The sequence below is a fragment of the Pseudorca crassidens genome, chromosome 4 (assembly GCF_039906515.1).
Source record: "Pseudorca crassidens isolate mPseCra1 chromosome 4, mPseCra1.hap1, whole genome shotgun sequence".
NCBI lineage: Eukaryota > Metazoa > Chordata > Mammalia > Artiodactyla > Delphinidae > Pseudorca > Pseudorca crassidens.
The window spans coordinates 146,552,099-146,566,502 of NC_090299.1; the positions used below are offsets into that span (position 1 = coordinate 146,552,099).

General features: G+C 42.2%; 1 protein-coding gene across 1 annotated transcript; it reads right to left on the reverse strand.

Annotated features, from left to right (window-relative positions):
* Window positions 1–11,041: 11,041 nt before the first annotated feature.
* On the reverse strand, window positions 11,042–14,404 carry TIGD2 (tigger transposable element derived 2). Its single transcript, XM_067736971.1, has 2 exons — window positions 14,060–14,404; window positions 11,042–13,880 (listed from the first exon to the last, which is right to left on the reverse strand). Exon 2 carries the CDS (start codon window positions 12,960–12,962, stop codon window positions 11,385–11,387), a length of 1,578 nt encoding a protein of 525 aa, XP_067593072.1. The 5' UTR covers window positions 12,963–13,880; window positions 14,060–14,404; the 3' UTR covers window positions 11,042–11,384.

Here is a 14,404-nt window from a genome sequence, read left to right on the forward strand (position 1 = left end):
TACTGATTGCTTTATAAAGAGTCATCATGAATACAACATCCCCAGTGAGGCTACTTTTCAAACAGAAGCAGGAGACGGAGAAAATGTGATGGTCATTCTCAAGTACTTTGTAAAATAAAGTGGGAGAATGATTTACCCAAATTGAGAAATATTGCTTCTAATTATGTAATTATGCTGTTATTTTTTTATTTGCAAAATGCTTTGACTTGCTGTTTTATAAAGAACTGAACATATCTGATTTGTCTAAAACTTATACTGTGCTTTTTCAATATTACCTGACTTTAAACTACATTCAAAGTATAACAGTTGGACAGAAAAAATGTTTAATCCTTTTGCCCTACAAAATCAAGAAGATGAATTTTTTTCTGTTGACCTATGAACTGCAACAGTGGGCTTCTTCTGCTTCCCCTCGCTCTGGCTCTCTGAGAGGCCTAGACTATGTTTTTCTAAAACAAGGAAAAGTAATTCATGATGACAACTGAAAGTCCTACTTTACACTTTTTATTTTTAAGAGGTAGTGATGTTTCAGGGTTTGTAGAGTGGAGCCTGTCACTTTTGGTTAGGTTCAAATCCAGTTCCATAGGTTGAAAATGAAATTAGAGAGGATTAGTTGAGCGTTAAAATTTTTTTAAGTGAAATTTATGATTTAGAGTGGAAAAAAATTATCTTAATGTTAATTTTCAAGGCAGTTGATTTAGAATGTGTTTCACATGTTCCCCCATTTCTCTCCCACAACTTTTTCTCTGTTGCCATGAAGTCCAGCACAGGGACAAGAGGCTCACTCAATACAGACATGTGGGCTTCCCCTCCCTCCTTATCCCCTTCAATTCCCCTTTGTTTAATCCTATAGGCATGGTTGGTAAAAATGGCCATTGATGATTAACTCAATCTCCACCCCCTTCCTTTACCCCGAGGTTGGGAGGTGGGTCTGAAAGTTCCAAGCTTCTAGTCAAAGCAACCAGCTCCACTCCTGAAGCTATCTGGGGGCCCCCAAAGAGTCATCTCTTTAGAATATCACCCTTAGCACTCAGGAAAATTTTTTTTAATTTTTAAAGAGAAAAAATTGAGAAGACACACAAAAGTGGAGAAGCAAAACATACATGTTTGAAGTAAGACTAAAAGAGGGGGACTGGAATGCAGAGAGAGATGAGCAGGTCCCCATCTTTTGAGGGAGAAGCTTAGAGAAGGAGGAGGTACCCTCTATTCTTTTTTCCCCTTTCCTTCATCTTCCCACTCTCCCTCCCTTTTCTCTATCTCCCATTTTCTTTTAGTTAAAGAGAAGGAAGTAGACTTGGCATCTGGGAGTAATGAGATACACTGATGGAGGAAAGGATTCCCTCTGTCCTCATCACCATCACCGTTTTATCACCACTGAAAGGTACTAGAATCAGTTTGCACTTACCAGTCTTATTTGTTTCATCTCTCATTATCTTCTATTTAACATTTTTAAATTGTGAAGTATCACGTGCATACAGAAAATCACGGAACGTGTATTGCACGGTTTATTTACTGCCATTAACTCTTCAACTGACTGGTACTGGACCCCGCCCTTCATCCCTCAGTGACCCTGCTCCCATAAGGGTCACAGTGACTCACCTGCAATGATTATATTGACAAGTATATTTTATTTTTCAAAGTTCTGTTTAGTTCCTTCTCAAATCTGCTTGATCTTTAAGTCTATTTCTTGCTTATATTTTAAACCTTCTCTTTGTAGAAGCTAAACTTTGCTATGTTTGCATGCTATAGTAATTGCAATAAGTAGAGTCTGAGTGGGTCTGAGGCTGCTTTCAGTTGTTTCTGCTGGCTCTTACGGCGCGTCGTGAGCTCTTTTTCTTTGGACCTTTATCCATGGAATTTTTTGAGGACTATGTTGAAGTTGTATTCCTTCAGAGAGAATTTGTGTCTATTCCTACCAGTCTTCTGCAAGCACAACCATCTTAAATTAAATTGTTGGCTGAATGGTCTGGGGATAGACAGTAAATTCGTATTGCAAACCTATAAGGAGTCAGGCTCGTGTTTACAAATTCTGAGGAGAGATATTTCTATTCCTCCCACCCAATGCCAGGGTCAAAATGGGACAGTTTTCTTGCTGCCCCTCCTGTGCCGCAAGTGTATTCTGATTCCTTTTCACTGAAGATGTAAGTCTTTTTTTTTTTTTTTTTTTCTTTTTTTGCGGCACGCGGGCCTCTGACTGTTGTGGCCTCTCCCATTGCGGAGCACAGGCTCCGGACGCGCTGGCCCAGGGGCCATGGCTCACGGGCCCAGCCGCTCCGCGGCACGTGGGATTCTCCTGAACCGGGTCAGGAACCCGTGTCTCCTGCATCGGCAGGCGGACTCTCAACCACTGCACCACCAGGAAAGCCCCGAGATGTAAGTCTTTTGTGATCCCAACTTTATGGGAGATTTTCTCCTATCTCTCTGACTTTTATTAAATAATTCTTTCCTGTAATTATTTGAGTAAACAATGCTGTCCACTCCTTTACTGTAAAATGCTTGAGGATAAAACTTTTATCTTAATCAAGAATATAGTGTTCCATATGGCACTGATTCGTTCTGTCAACCAATACTTATTTTATTTATTTATTTATTTATTTTTTTGTGGTACGCGGGCCTCTCACTGCTGTGGCCTCTCCTATTGCGGAGCACAGGCTCCGGACACGCAGGCTCAGCGGCCATGGCTCACGGGCCCAGCCACTCCGCGGCATGTGGGATCTTCCCGGACCGGGGCACGAACCCGTGTCCCCTGCATCGGCAGGTGGACTCCCAACCACTGCGCCACCAGGGAAGCCCAACCAATATTTATTGAACATGTTTGTCCCAGGACTATTTTGTATTCTGGATATACAAAAATCATCAAGGCATTTAAAGTCCCTGCTATCCTGGGGCTCAAATTTGTAAGTGTACATCGTAGGTGTTCAAAAAGTATTAGTGAAATAAATGAATTATCCAGTGATGAGTAACAAGAGAAAAGAAAAAAAGAGAATTGTCAGCCACAAGAAAGTAAGGTTACATTTACAGAAGTGTCGGCAAAAAGGACCAAGAGAGTTAAAATTAGCTGTCTAAGGAGGCATTCCAGAACCAAATCTAGGTTGAGTGTCAGATAGGGCCCAAGATGAGAATCAACTGGCTTAACTGGAATAGGAAAGTCTAGAAATAGAAAGCTAAACAATATCCCAACAAACTTGTAGTGTTCTTGAATATCTTGCTTTTTATCACAGCTCTGCTATGTGTACATATGTCATTTAAGAGCACTGGCAAATAAGATGATGACAATGGCTCTGAGGGGTACCTCCTCCTTCTCCAAGCTTCTCCCTCAAAAGATGGGGACCTGCTCATCTCTCTCTGCATTCCAGTCCCCCTCTTTTAGTCTTACTTCTTGAAACATTTACGCTTCTGCTTCTCCACTTTCGTGTGTCTTCTCAATTTTTTCTCTTCAAAAATTAAAAAAAAATTTCCTGAGTGCTAAGGGTGATATTCTAAAGAGATGACTCTTTGGAGGCCCCCAGATAGCTTCAGGAGTGGGGCTGGTTGCCTTGATTAGAAGCTTGGAACTTTCAGACCCACCTCCCAACCTCGGGGTAAAGGAAGGGGGTGGAGATTGAGTTCGTCATCAATGGCCATTGATTTTACCAACCATGCCTATAGGATTAAACCTCCATTAAAGCCCCTAACCACAGGATTCAGGAAGCTTGCAAGTTGGCAAAAACATCCATGTGCCAGGAGGGTGGCCCACCCAACTCTACAGGGACAGAGGCTCCTGTGCTCAGGACCTTTCTGGACCTCACCCTACATGTCACTACATCTGACCATTTGTATCCTTTATAATAAACTATAATAGTAACTGGGGGATTGTGGGAACCCCCAGCTTTGCAGTCAAGACAGAGAGAAGTGAGGGTAACCTGGGGACCTGATACGTGCCACTGACATGTGAAGTGAGGGCAGTCTTATGGAACTGAGCCCTTAAACCTGTGCCGTCTAACCCTGACAGTGTCAGAACTGTAGGACACCTCGTTGGTGTCAGCGTTGGAGAAGCTGTGTTGGAAAAGACACCGTGTATTTTGGTGTCAGGAGGGGAAAAAACCCTTCAGGCCCCTACCAAGCTTGACACCAACACTTGTAATTACACTTTTAATAAACTTCATGTTGAAATCGTATTAGTTTGTGACTACAAGATGACCTGCATTCCTCACAGTCATTCCCCCCATCACACCGCAGACTCTACCGGTTGCTTCAAGGGCAAGAAGCCTTCCGGATCCTCATCAAAATTTACCTCTCTCTCATACTTTTATTTCTTTATAATGTATCTTTTTTTTTTTTTTTTTGGTACGCGGGCCTCTCACTGTCGTGGCCTCTCCCGTTGCGGAGCACAGGCTCCGGACGCGCAGGCTCAGCGGCCATGGCTCACGGGCCCAGCCGCTCCGCGGCATGTGGGATCCTCCCGGACCGGGGCACGAACCCGTGTCCCCTGCATCGGCAGGCGGACTCCCAACCACTGCGCCACCAGGGAAGCCCTATAATGTATCTTTAATCGTGGCACTTTCACAGTCTGCTTTGTGTTAGAGTAGGCAAGGGATGCACAAAGAACAACAACAAATTGTGGTAGAGGTACAGGGTATAGGGACATTGTACAAAATACCTGACCGGTGCTCCTCAAAACTGTCAAGGTCATCAAAACAAGTACATTCTGAGAAACTGTTACAGCCAAGAGGAGCCTAAGGAGATATGAAAACTAATGTAATGTGATGAGATCCGGGAACAAAAAAAAGATATTAGGTTAAAACTAAGGAAATATGAATAAATTATAGAAAAACAAACAAAAACCTATTATGGTAAGTTACATGGATAGAACATATAAACAAAGAAAACATGCTATTCTTGAACAATCTAGAAACTTCTTAACAGATTAATTCACATACAAATCATTAGAAGTGTGGTCAATAAAAAGCCACTATTTGTCTACACTTCAGTTGCTCTACAATTTATTTTATATATTTAAATGAAATAAAGCAGCATGTCTTTAAAAGACATGCAGTAGTAGTTAAAAGGATTACCCTATCTTTACTCCTAAATTAGTAAAATATAAGTGTGTGCAAGAGCAATTAATAGTATCATGAAATAGCACTTCTTAGATTATCTTGTAAGTATCTGATTTTTGTATATTCATATGTAACATATAATTATAAATGTATATATACTAAATGGAAATTTTTTATATATGCCATTACTTCTAGTTCTATTTTCAAAAGAAAGGCAAGATTTACAAAAAAATTTATATTTCACAGAACCTAAAAGATATAATTATTTTACATACCATGAAGAAAGACAAAAATGCTGTCAACTATAATTGTAAGATGCTGTTGATTGCAAGTATCCCAATTTCACAGGTATTAAAATGTGTATCTTTAGAATCAATCAAATACAGTAGTTTTTCTCATGGTAGAAACATTTTTAATTATACATTGTGCTAATTTAATTGGTGAGTATAATTTACAGTACTGAATATTTGTACAGTGCAGGAGAAAACCCTTCATTCTCTAGTTTTTTTAGAAAAGCAACTTAGGTATTTTATGTACTATAGGCTAAGTATCTTATTAACACAATTAGGAGACAAAGACTCCCCCAAATACTAAAGTAAATCAGCAAATGGCCCCCAAAAGCTGATTAACAGAAAATGGAAATACTATTCCCTATATATTGTCCAACTATAACAGTAATTTTAAAAAATACAACCATACTTTGGGAGTCAGCTTTGTGTTGTGATTATTACATTGAAACAGCTTAAAATATGTTTGTTTGGATTAGATCACATTGATTATCAAGACTCCTATTGAATTCATCTTTTAAGTTACATTTTTAAAGCCAAAAAGGGGGAAAAAAATCTGGGTTCTCTGTCATCTTAAATTAACACACCAAGACTATGTGTATAACCTCAGACATTTCTCATTAAGAAAAAAGAGTATCTTTATAACTTTATTCTGTTATATGACTTAAAAAAAATGCTTCAGTGGATGAGGAAAACTGTTTTCCTTAAGTTTACTTTGCCTTTTTTTAGGTTCAAAGGTAATTATGTTTTCTTGGTAATAAGTTCCAGACGATCAACCTATTCTGAAATATAGTAAAGAACTGGGTAACATTTTTGTTGGTTTTAGAAGAAATTAGATATGATTTGGTCGGAAGTTCAGCTATTAAGGTTCCTCTTGAGAACAAGAGCACTTTGGGTAGTTACTTCATAGGTTAATGAGGCTGAGTCCTACAGTCAATTTTTCTCTTCTAATTTAAGAAAAAAAAGTTAAATGTTCCAAAACCTCACTGATTCCTTTAATATCTGTAGAGTAACTCTAATCTATCATGTCCCCCAGTGATTTAATTAGTTACAGTGGTATTAGCTAATAATCTCATTACCGAGTCACTATGAACATACAAAACCCCAAAGGTCTATGTCTGAAGTTCTAGGGATAGTCATAAATTACACCTAAAGTTCTATAAAGGAACTACACTAAATATTTTCATATCCATCTTTAGGTTGACCAAAAACTGTGAAAGACAGTATGTATGCCTTACACATGTCATCATACATCTATAGCACCTTTTGTTTCTCGCTTTCCAAATTATACTAAACAAGTATGTTTTTGACATGGGTCTGCAACCCAGGCAGGCTTGGTTCTTGGGGCAACCTAGACCAGGAGGAAGAGTGAAGAGCTAGGAACAAGGATAAGCACCCCCCCCCGCCCCGCCCAGGGATTTCCATGTAGAAAGGATGTCGGCCACCCCAATAACCTGTGGAGACATGGCTGGATCTACCCTCTAGCCCCGGGCCTGACCTTCTGATCAGGAGAAGATTTCAAAGATGCCCTCGTGATGACTGCGTCTGTCTGCTGCATGGAGCTTCACTGAAGGATTTCCTGAGCCTGGTGGATTTACAATGATACTCAGGTGCCTGGGGAATAGCCCTGGTGGAAGCATTCTCTGGAATTGCACACACCCAGCTAACAGTGGTTTTAAGGAAGGTTTTGGCTGACAGCCTCATGGATTCCTGCAGTCTGGATGCCCGTGGGGGAACGGAGGACCGCAGCTTCCTGCAAGGGCTGCAACCTCTGTCCTTGTCTCAGACAGGAGCGTTTGGTTGGTCTCTGCCAGCTACCTTTGGGAACTCCTTCTCAGACGGGTATCATACTTCACAGGATTGGTGTCGAGGATCACAAAATAAACTTTGCTTTGGGGAACGCCCAGCGTCAGGCCTGGCACATAGCAGACATCCAGCACGTGAACTGGGCGCACCCCCTGTCCTCCAGGAGAGAATTTCACTACGGGACTTCCCAACCTGTGTCGAACAGGCAGGCCTGTGTTGGACTCCAGGACTGCAGTCCGGCCCTGGGAGGCGCGGCCTGGAGGGAACCCCTACCCTTGGCCACTAGGCCACCACTGTCCAGAGCTGAGAGAAGCAGCTTCTACTCCCTTCTTGGCCCCTAGTGACTAGGGAGATCAACTCCCTTCTCTGGGTCAGATCAACTCCCTTCTCTGGGTCATTGGTAGGGAAACCGCCTAATTTCTCTTCTAAGCTGGGACACATGAGAGTAAAAAGGGCTCTGCAACACTTACTCTGAACAACCAGTGTAAATCAGGATGCTGCTGGGTAAGCCAGGCCCAGTGACCCCTGGACTCATCTGTTAGACGGGGGACCGCACTGATGGTGCTGCGTCCTGGCTGGGCCCATCTGCTCCTCCGATTTCCCCTGTGTTTGCACCGGCAGTTTGCATTTCTGCCTTTAGCATAAGAGCGCATCACCTCACAAGGATGCCTTCAGCTGCCTGGAAGAACCCATTTCTCTTTGAGCCCCGTTATCCCAGACTACAGCTAAAGCAGGCCCACCTGTGCTTGTCTGTTTGTCTGTTTACTGATGGGCCCCTGTGATGACTGACAGCACACACTGTAGTCTTAAGGGCCTGAGGGACTCAGCACTGCCCTCTTACCTGTGGCAGCAACCCCAGCCAGCATTCCCAGTGACGAGGCAGTGCCCTAGACCTCAACAAGGGTGCCCAGGCCTCCCGGAGGTCTGCACAGAGTCACCATGAGAGAAGGACTGTGATTCATTCTCCAGCCTAAGCCTGGAGGCCAGGGATTCTCAGTGAACAGCCACAGGGTTGCTTAATAGCTGGTGTTTATGAACACTTGGAGTGTGCCCGTTTAACCTGCCACCCTTTTACACGTGAAGAAACTTGAGGTTCAGAGAGGTCCGGAAAGCTGTCAAGGTTATCTAGGGAGAAAGCAGAGAAGCTGGTGTTTGTACTCCAATCCATTACCCTTCCACAACCCCACTCCTTCTTCTGAGCCAGAGTTTCACAAAATGTGCCAATGAGATATACAAGGTAATTTGGGGTTACAGACTGTCAAGTTATAAAAAAAAAAAAAGTTTTATATTTACTTTAACTTGGACTAGAAAGAGACCGCAGTCAGCACACAAGACCTGTGATTTTGCTTAGGGTGGAGATAAAGTATATGTTTAAATAAGACCAGGTGAACTTTGTGAAAATACTAGTAAGTAGACACTTAGTAGTAAGTATTTGTAGTGCAGGTCCTGGCTTTGATTTGTAATACGTTGGGGGGCTTTGGCCACATTACTGGAGGCAGAGTGTCTCTGAGATCATGACCTGACTAGCTGTCTCCTGCTTCATGTCAACTGTGCCACTGAGTCCACCACGAGCTTCCTTAAATCCAGAAGATTCATGATGAAGGGACCACAGAGCTCAGTCTGAAGCTAGACTGAAAACAAAGAGAGTTCCAGAACAAGAGCACCATTATAACCCTCTAATCCTACTTGAATTGACTGTGCCTACTAACTGGGCCCTGCAGACTCTGTTATACTTACTGAGCATTCAAGGTTCTCCAGTCAACCCCTATATTGCTCTCTGAAATTAAATTATGAAATAGTAAATATTCCCACTACACAAGTTTTTTTAAAGTATGCTCTCAGTTGCCAAACACTTCCCATTTGGTCTGAGTTCTGTGTCTTTCAAATCCTCTAAAAAATAGGCACTTTTATAAATGGAAAATTTATTAATTTCCATTTATAAATTTATTTAAAAATAAATGTGTGGATACTTTCTTTAAGGTGCACAAAGTCAAATGAGAGCACATTATTTTCTGTGCTGCTCAAACTAGGGTACGTACAAGGAGCATGGGGTTAACCAAGATAACACAATGCATCTTCCTAGAGGATATAATTAATATAACAATACCTGGAAAAGGAAAAAGATTTTTGTATTAAAGTTAATTATGGAATTAGAATGCACAGTTTATATCGGCCTTTATGATAAAACAGGATTAAACCATTTCAATGTCATGACTGTAAGAAGTTTGAAGAGCAGAAAGCTCTGTGAAAAATGCAAAGCAGTATTCAAATATGTCATTACCATTTCCAGGCTTCAGAATCCCTTTGCCTCCAAGAAGCCAAATAGTTTCAGGACTTATCTGCACAAAGTTTCATTTCCTCAGGCCTCTCTAGTAAGTGAAATTGTGTAAACTGCGAGAGGTGTGTTAATAATAAGGTATGAATCCTCCCAAAGAAAATATTTTTAGAGGTTTTCCGAAAAGGCCTTTCTCGAACTCAAAGCCTCTGCTTTGTCAAAAGGCAGAATTCTGAGCTTAACAGTCCTCGTGAAGGACTGTCAGAGCTTCTAAAATCTCAGGTCAGTCACAACAAAGCTCCCAGTACATGGCTGGACCTAATTACCGTAACCAGTCTCCTGTGATATTTCTTTTACTCTAATTTTCTCCTGATCCTGTGTTACTTTAGTTTGGTCCTCCTAACTGCTACCTTGTCTGCTTTAAAGGTATTTTATTACTTCAGTAAACGAGGCCAATATCAGTAACAGATTCTGTGAACAAAGCCAACATCTATGTATTTTATTTGCAGGCCTGGAGCAAAGAAACTACAATCCCATTCCCATTTCCTTTTATAATTCAAACTAAGATGTCTTAAACGTGCCGGCATGCCTCACTGTGCCTAGCAGTAGATGGTCGGGAAATGATTTCTGAATTGGATTAACCTTCCAGTTTTCTTTGAAGTAAATTATTGTTATATTTCAGCTGAATCTGGTCACTTGCATCTCTTTTATCTCACCTCCCTCCAAAGGGTTTTCCCAGTGCAGCAACGTCAGGGATGATTCACACACTGGATCTGTTGAGCACACTTCTGAAACATCATTTCTGCAACTCGGTAACAGGAGCTAACACTTAGAGGACTTTTTCTGAGCCAGGTCCTGTTCTAAGCCTGTATTACTTAAAATCCATATATTAACTCATGTACTCCTCAAAACACTCTCAGAGGCAGGTATTATTCCTGTTTTACAGATGGGTCAAGTAACTTGCCCGTGGTCACACAGCAGCCTATGCTGTCCTATAGGGCCTTTCTCATGTTCAATTTAATGTCAGTTCACGTGGTGGCTCCACAAATGCACTGTATGCTTATATTCTCGGTATTAGTTCTCAAGAAAAATACGCTATTATGAAAGCAAATGACGTACTTTAAAGCTTTGAAGTGTTACATCAAATAGCTTATTAAAGAGAAAAAACTACTTACATATCTCTACTAATAAAGGATCAAAATGACAGATAACACAGTTTAATCCTTATTCTCTTCTAATAGCAATGATTTGGAAATGAAATCTGTTTTTCTGGAACAATGATGGCATTCTTTCCACAACTCTGAAGGAACTCTCCCTACTGCCAGATGAAATAAAAGTGAAGTGCAAGTCCTTTGCCTGGGGACGTTTTAACCTTATTTCTTCTTACTTCATTATAAAGAGACAGCCAATCTGAATTTCTGATTGTCCAAATACTATTGGTATAGAAATGCCATATTTCAGGCTTCAGAGTATTTTCCTTCAGTTCTCTGCTTTCACAGTGAAATACATGTACTTCAAGTATAATCTTTGCTGAGTTCTAAAATTTTCGGCAGGTAGAAAAAAACCGCGGTAGAAAGGCAAACTTACCCTCCACGTATTTCAGTTTGGAAACTGAAGTTCAGAGAAAGCCATAAAAATTCAATTTAAGAAAGATTTATTGATTGCCTAGAGTGTGCATGGTACTCTATTAGACAATGAAATTCAGGCACAAAACAGACACAGGATCCCTGGCCTCAGGTACCTTATGATGTCAATTAGTATAATACAGATTAGAAACAGACAAGATACATGTCAATGCTCACTTCCTAGGATGCACATTCAAGCACAGTCATTGAAGTAATCCAAAACAGCATCTAATCCTAAATTCATTAATAAAATATATTTGGCCCTGAAATCCACAGCACTGCAAACACGGTAATTAAGTTCCACTGCAGATAAAGTCACAAAGATGCAAACACACTGAAACCCTTACGAGGATTATTAATGACTTTTGTTATTCTGGGTCTTCTGTTTTCTTCTTATTATTGTTCGAAGCCTCCGCAACACCAGTTTATCAGACAGAAGCATGTCATCCTGTTGTTCTAGATAATCCAGTAAATTTTCGGTCCATTCGAGTGCAGCTTTGTGGCTAATATGCTTCTCCGGGTTCAGTTCTGTTTTTCTAGTCTTACTGGAAGGCTTGTGCTCGGCAGGCTTGGCCCGGTCCTCGGCACCTTCACTGTCGGTTAGCACTGGACAGTTTGAGTCATTACTCCGAGAGTCAAACCACTGATCGATATTCTCAAGGTCAACATGTTCACAGTCTTCTGTATTCTGTAAAACTGTTGCTAAGTTAGCTGCTAAAATGGCTCCTTCATCAATATTCATGCCTGAATTCTCTTCATTGCCAGGGAAAAGTTTTTTCCATGCTTTGGTTATGGTACTTGATTTTACCATGTTCCAAGCTCTCGACACTTCATAAATTGCATCTAACACTGTCAAGTTCTTCCAGAACATTTTGGGGTCAATTCCTTCATCCACGTACTTCTGGAGAAGTCCTGCTCGGTAGTATCTTTTTACTGTGGCTAGAACTCCTTGGCTCATAGGTTGAATGAGACTTGTGACATTTGGTGGTAGATATTTCACAATTATTCTACCATCATCTGAACTCAACAGTTCTTCATTTGGATGGGCTGGGGGAAAATCCAAAAGGAGCACTGCTTTCTCTAGAAGCCCCTTGGATTTCAAATGCTTCTGGACCTGTGGCACAAAGTACTTTTCAAACCACTGTCTGAAAACAGAATGTTCTATCCATGCACTTTTTTGACTGAAATAAGTGACAGGAAGGTTCGAGAGGTCAGCTCCTTTGAATGCACGAGGCTTTTTTGCTTTCCCCACAACACAAAGATTAAGTTTGTGTAAACCTGTGGCATTTGCACAACACATGATAATGATTCTCTCTCTGCTTGACCTATAACCAGAAGTACTCCGCTCAGTTTCAAGAGCTAATGTCCTTGACGGTAGACATTTCCAGAACAATCCAGTTTGATCAGCACCATAAATTTGTTCTGGTTGTAGATTCTCTCGCTCAACGAATTCCTGAAAGTTACCACAAAACTCACTGGCGGCAGTTTCATCTCCTTTCAGTTTTGTTCCTTTACCAGCAGCCTTTGGAATACCGTGGCGCTGCTTAAATCGAGTCAGCCAGCCAGACGATGCATTAAAATCACCTTCCATCCCCAGGGCGTCAAAAAAGAACTTGGCTTGCTTTGCACAAATCGTTCCAGACACTGGAATCCCCTCTGTTTTCTGTTGGTTAAACCACTCTATCATAACTCTATCCAGTTCCTCATATGTTGATGACTTCATAGATTTACGTTTGGATACCCCACTTGTAGGATCTGAACTGTTTGCATAGTTTATTATCCTTTCTTTGTTTTTTTTAATATCACGCACTGTGGATTCACCAATTCCATACACCGCAGAAAGTTTTTTGAAAGAGATGCCTTCCTCAAGTTTCTTAATAATGTCAAGCTTGTCCTTAATTGTCAACACCACACGCTTTCGTTTCCCCAACATTGTATCTAGTATTTTAGACGATTACTAGAACAAGATACGTAACAACTTAGATTTGGACACAATGAGACTAGAAAATGGGGTTTTAAGGTCCCTTTCCTGCCCCCCTAGGACCTAGATGGACAGTGTGCTGGCCAATTTCCAGACAAGGCCTACATGACTCTCTTCACTTTGCTGTTTTGAAACTTACAAACTTCAAACAACAAGGACTGGCTCCACTTAATCCTACCTTCTATCTTGCCTCCTCCTCCCTTAGTTTAAGGTCTTTTCATGAACTGCGATCTCAGTGGCGATGACAACCAATATTGTACCAGCAAGGTCTCTAAAACAGTCACATTACATACTTGATTCTTGCCATCCTTATGGGCGAAGCTCTATGTTAAAGAAACTAAGACTCTGGTGGGAGTATTTGGGGCACTGTGCTAGGGAACAAAGAGTTGGAAGAAGGGCTTGCAAACCTGATAGGAAAATACAACGGGAAAACTCGCCCCTGACTGCTGTCCTTGTCAGGCAGTGCGCTGTATGGAATGCTACCTCCCCAGGCAAGGGCTGCTACACGATGTGCAAGTGAGTGGTTATGGAAATCGTAAGCAATCAGGGTAAGGCAAGCTGAACAGAAGGGAGCGGTGCAAATCAGGTGAAAGGGGACAGGCAGGAAACTGTGTACTTTAACATGACACAAACCTCCACCTCATGTGTTTGGCAACTGAAAAGGAAAAAGGTGGACAAGAAGTGGTGTCACATGATTAAAGAAAGCATCAAAAAACTTCATTGGCAGAAATCAGGACTCATGGTAGAGGGTATGGGGTGGGGGAAGGCTCAGTGAAGATGTTACGATAATCCTGGTGAAAGATGATCCTCGATGGGCCAACAGAAGTAGTTCCTGTCGGGGGCTGTATAGGCACTCGGAGCCTCCGAAACCTAAAGGAAGATACCAAAAACATTTTTCTTTCAATATCAGGGTCTGTGGCATTACCCACATCTATCCTGCGACTGTGTTGAGAAAATTAACGCCTCCTAGGAATGTGATGGCTAAATACGACACAGACTGCTTTCAGGCATTATCTAGAGTGTCAGGGCATGGGACCTGCATTGCCTACCTCCTGAAATTAAGCGGTCAGAGAGGAGCCGCGTTAGCGAGGGCCTCTCCCCGCACGGAGAGCTCCGGAACGCCGGACGTCTTTGCTCCGTGGGAGCCCGGATTCCTCCGTGGACGCCAGCGACCAGGATGTCACCGCCGCAGCCAGCCAGCGAGCGGGCGGGCGCTTGGCCCAGGGGACGCCAGTCCGCGGGCCGGGGGCATCGCTCTCCGCCTGCCTTCGCGGCGACCAAACCAACCTGAGAGCAAATGGAGTCTCCCGAGGGAGGCTGACACCGGCGGCGGCGGCGCGGCGGCGCGGCGGCGGCGGCAGCAGACAGCAGGCAGCGAGCGTTGCCGCCGGAGC

Bases quoted from the DNA above. Each gene is read 5' to 3' on its own strand.
- TIGD2 (XM_067736971.1), bottom strand. From the start codon at position 12,962: ATGTTGGGGAAACGAAAGCGTGTGGTGTTGACAATTAAGGACAAGCTT.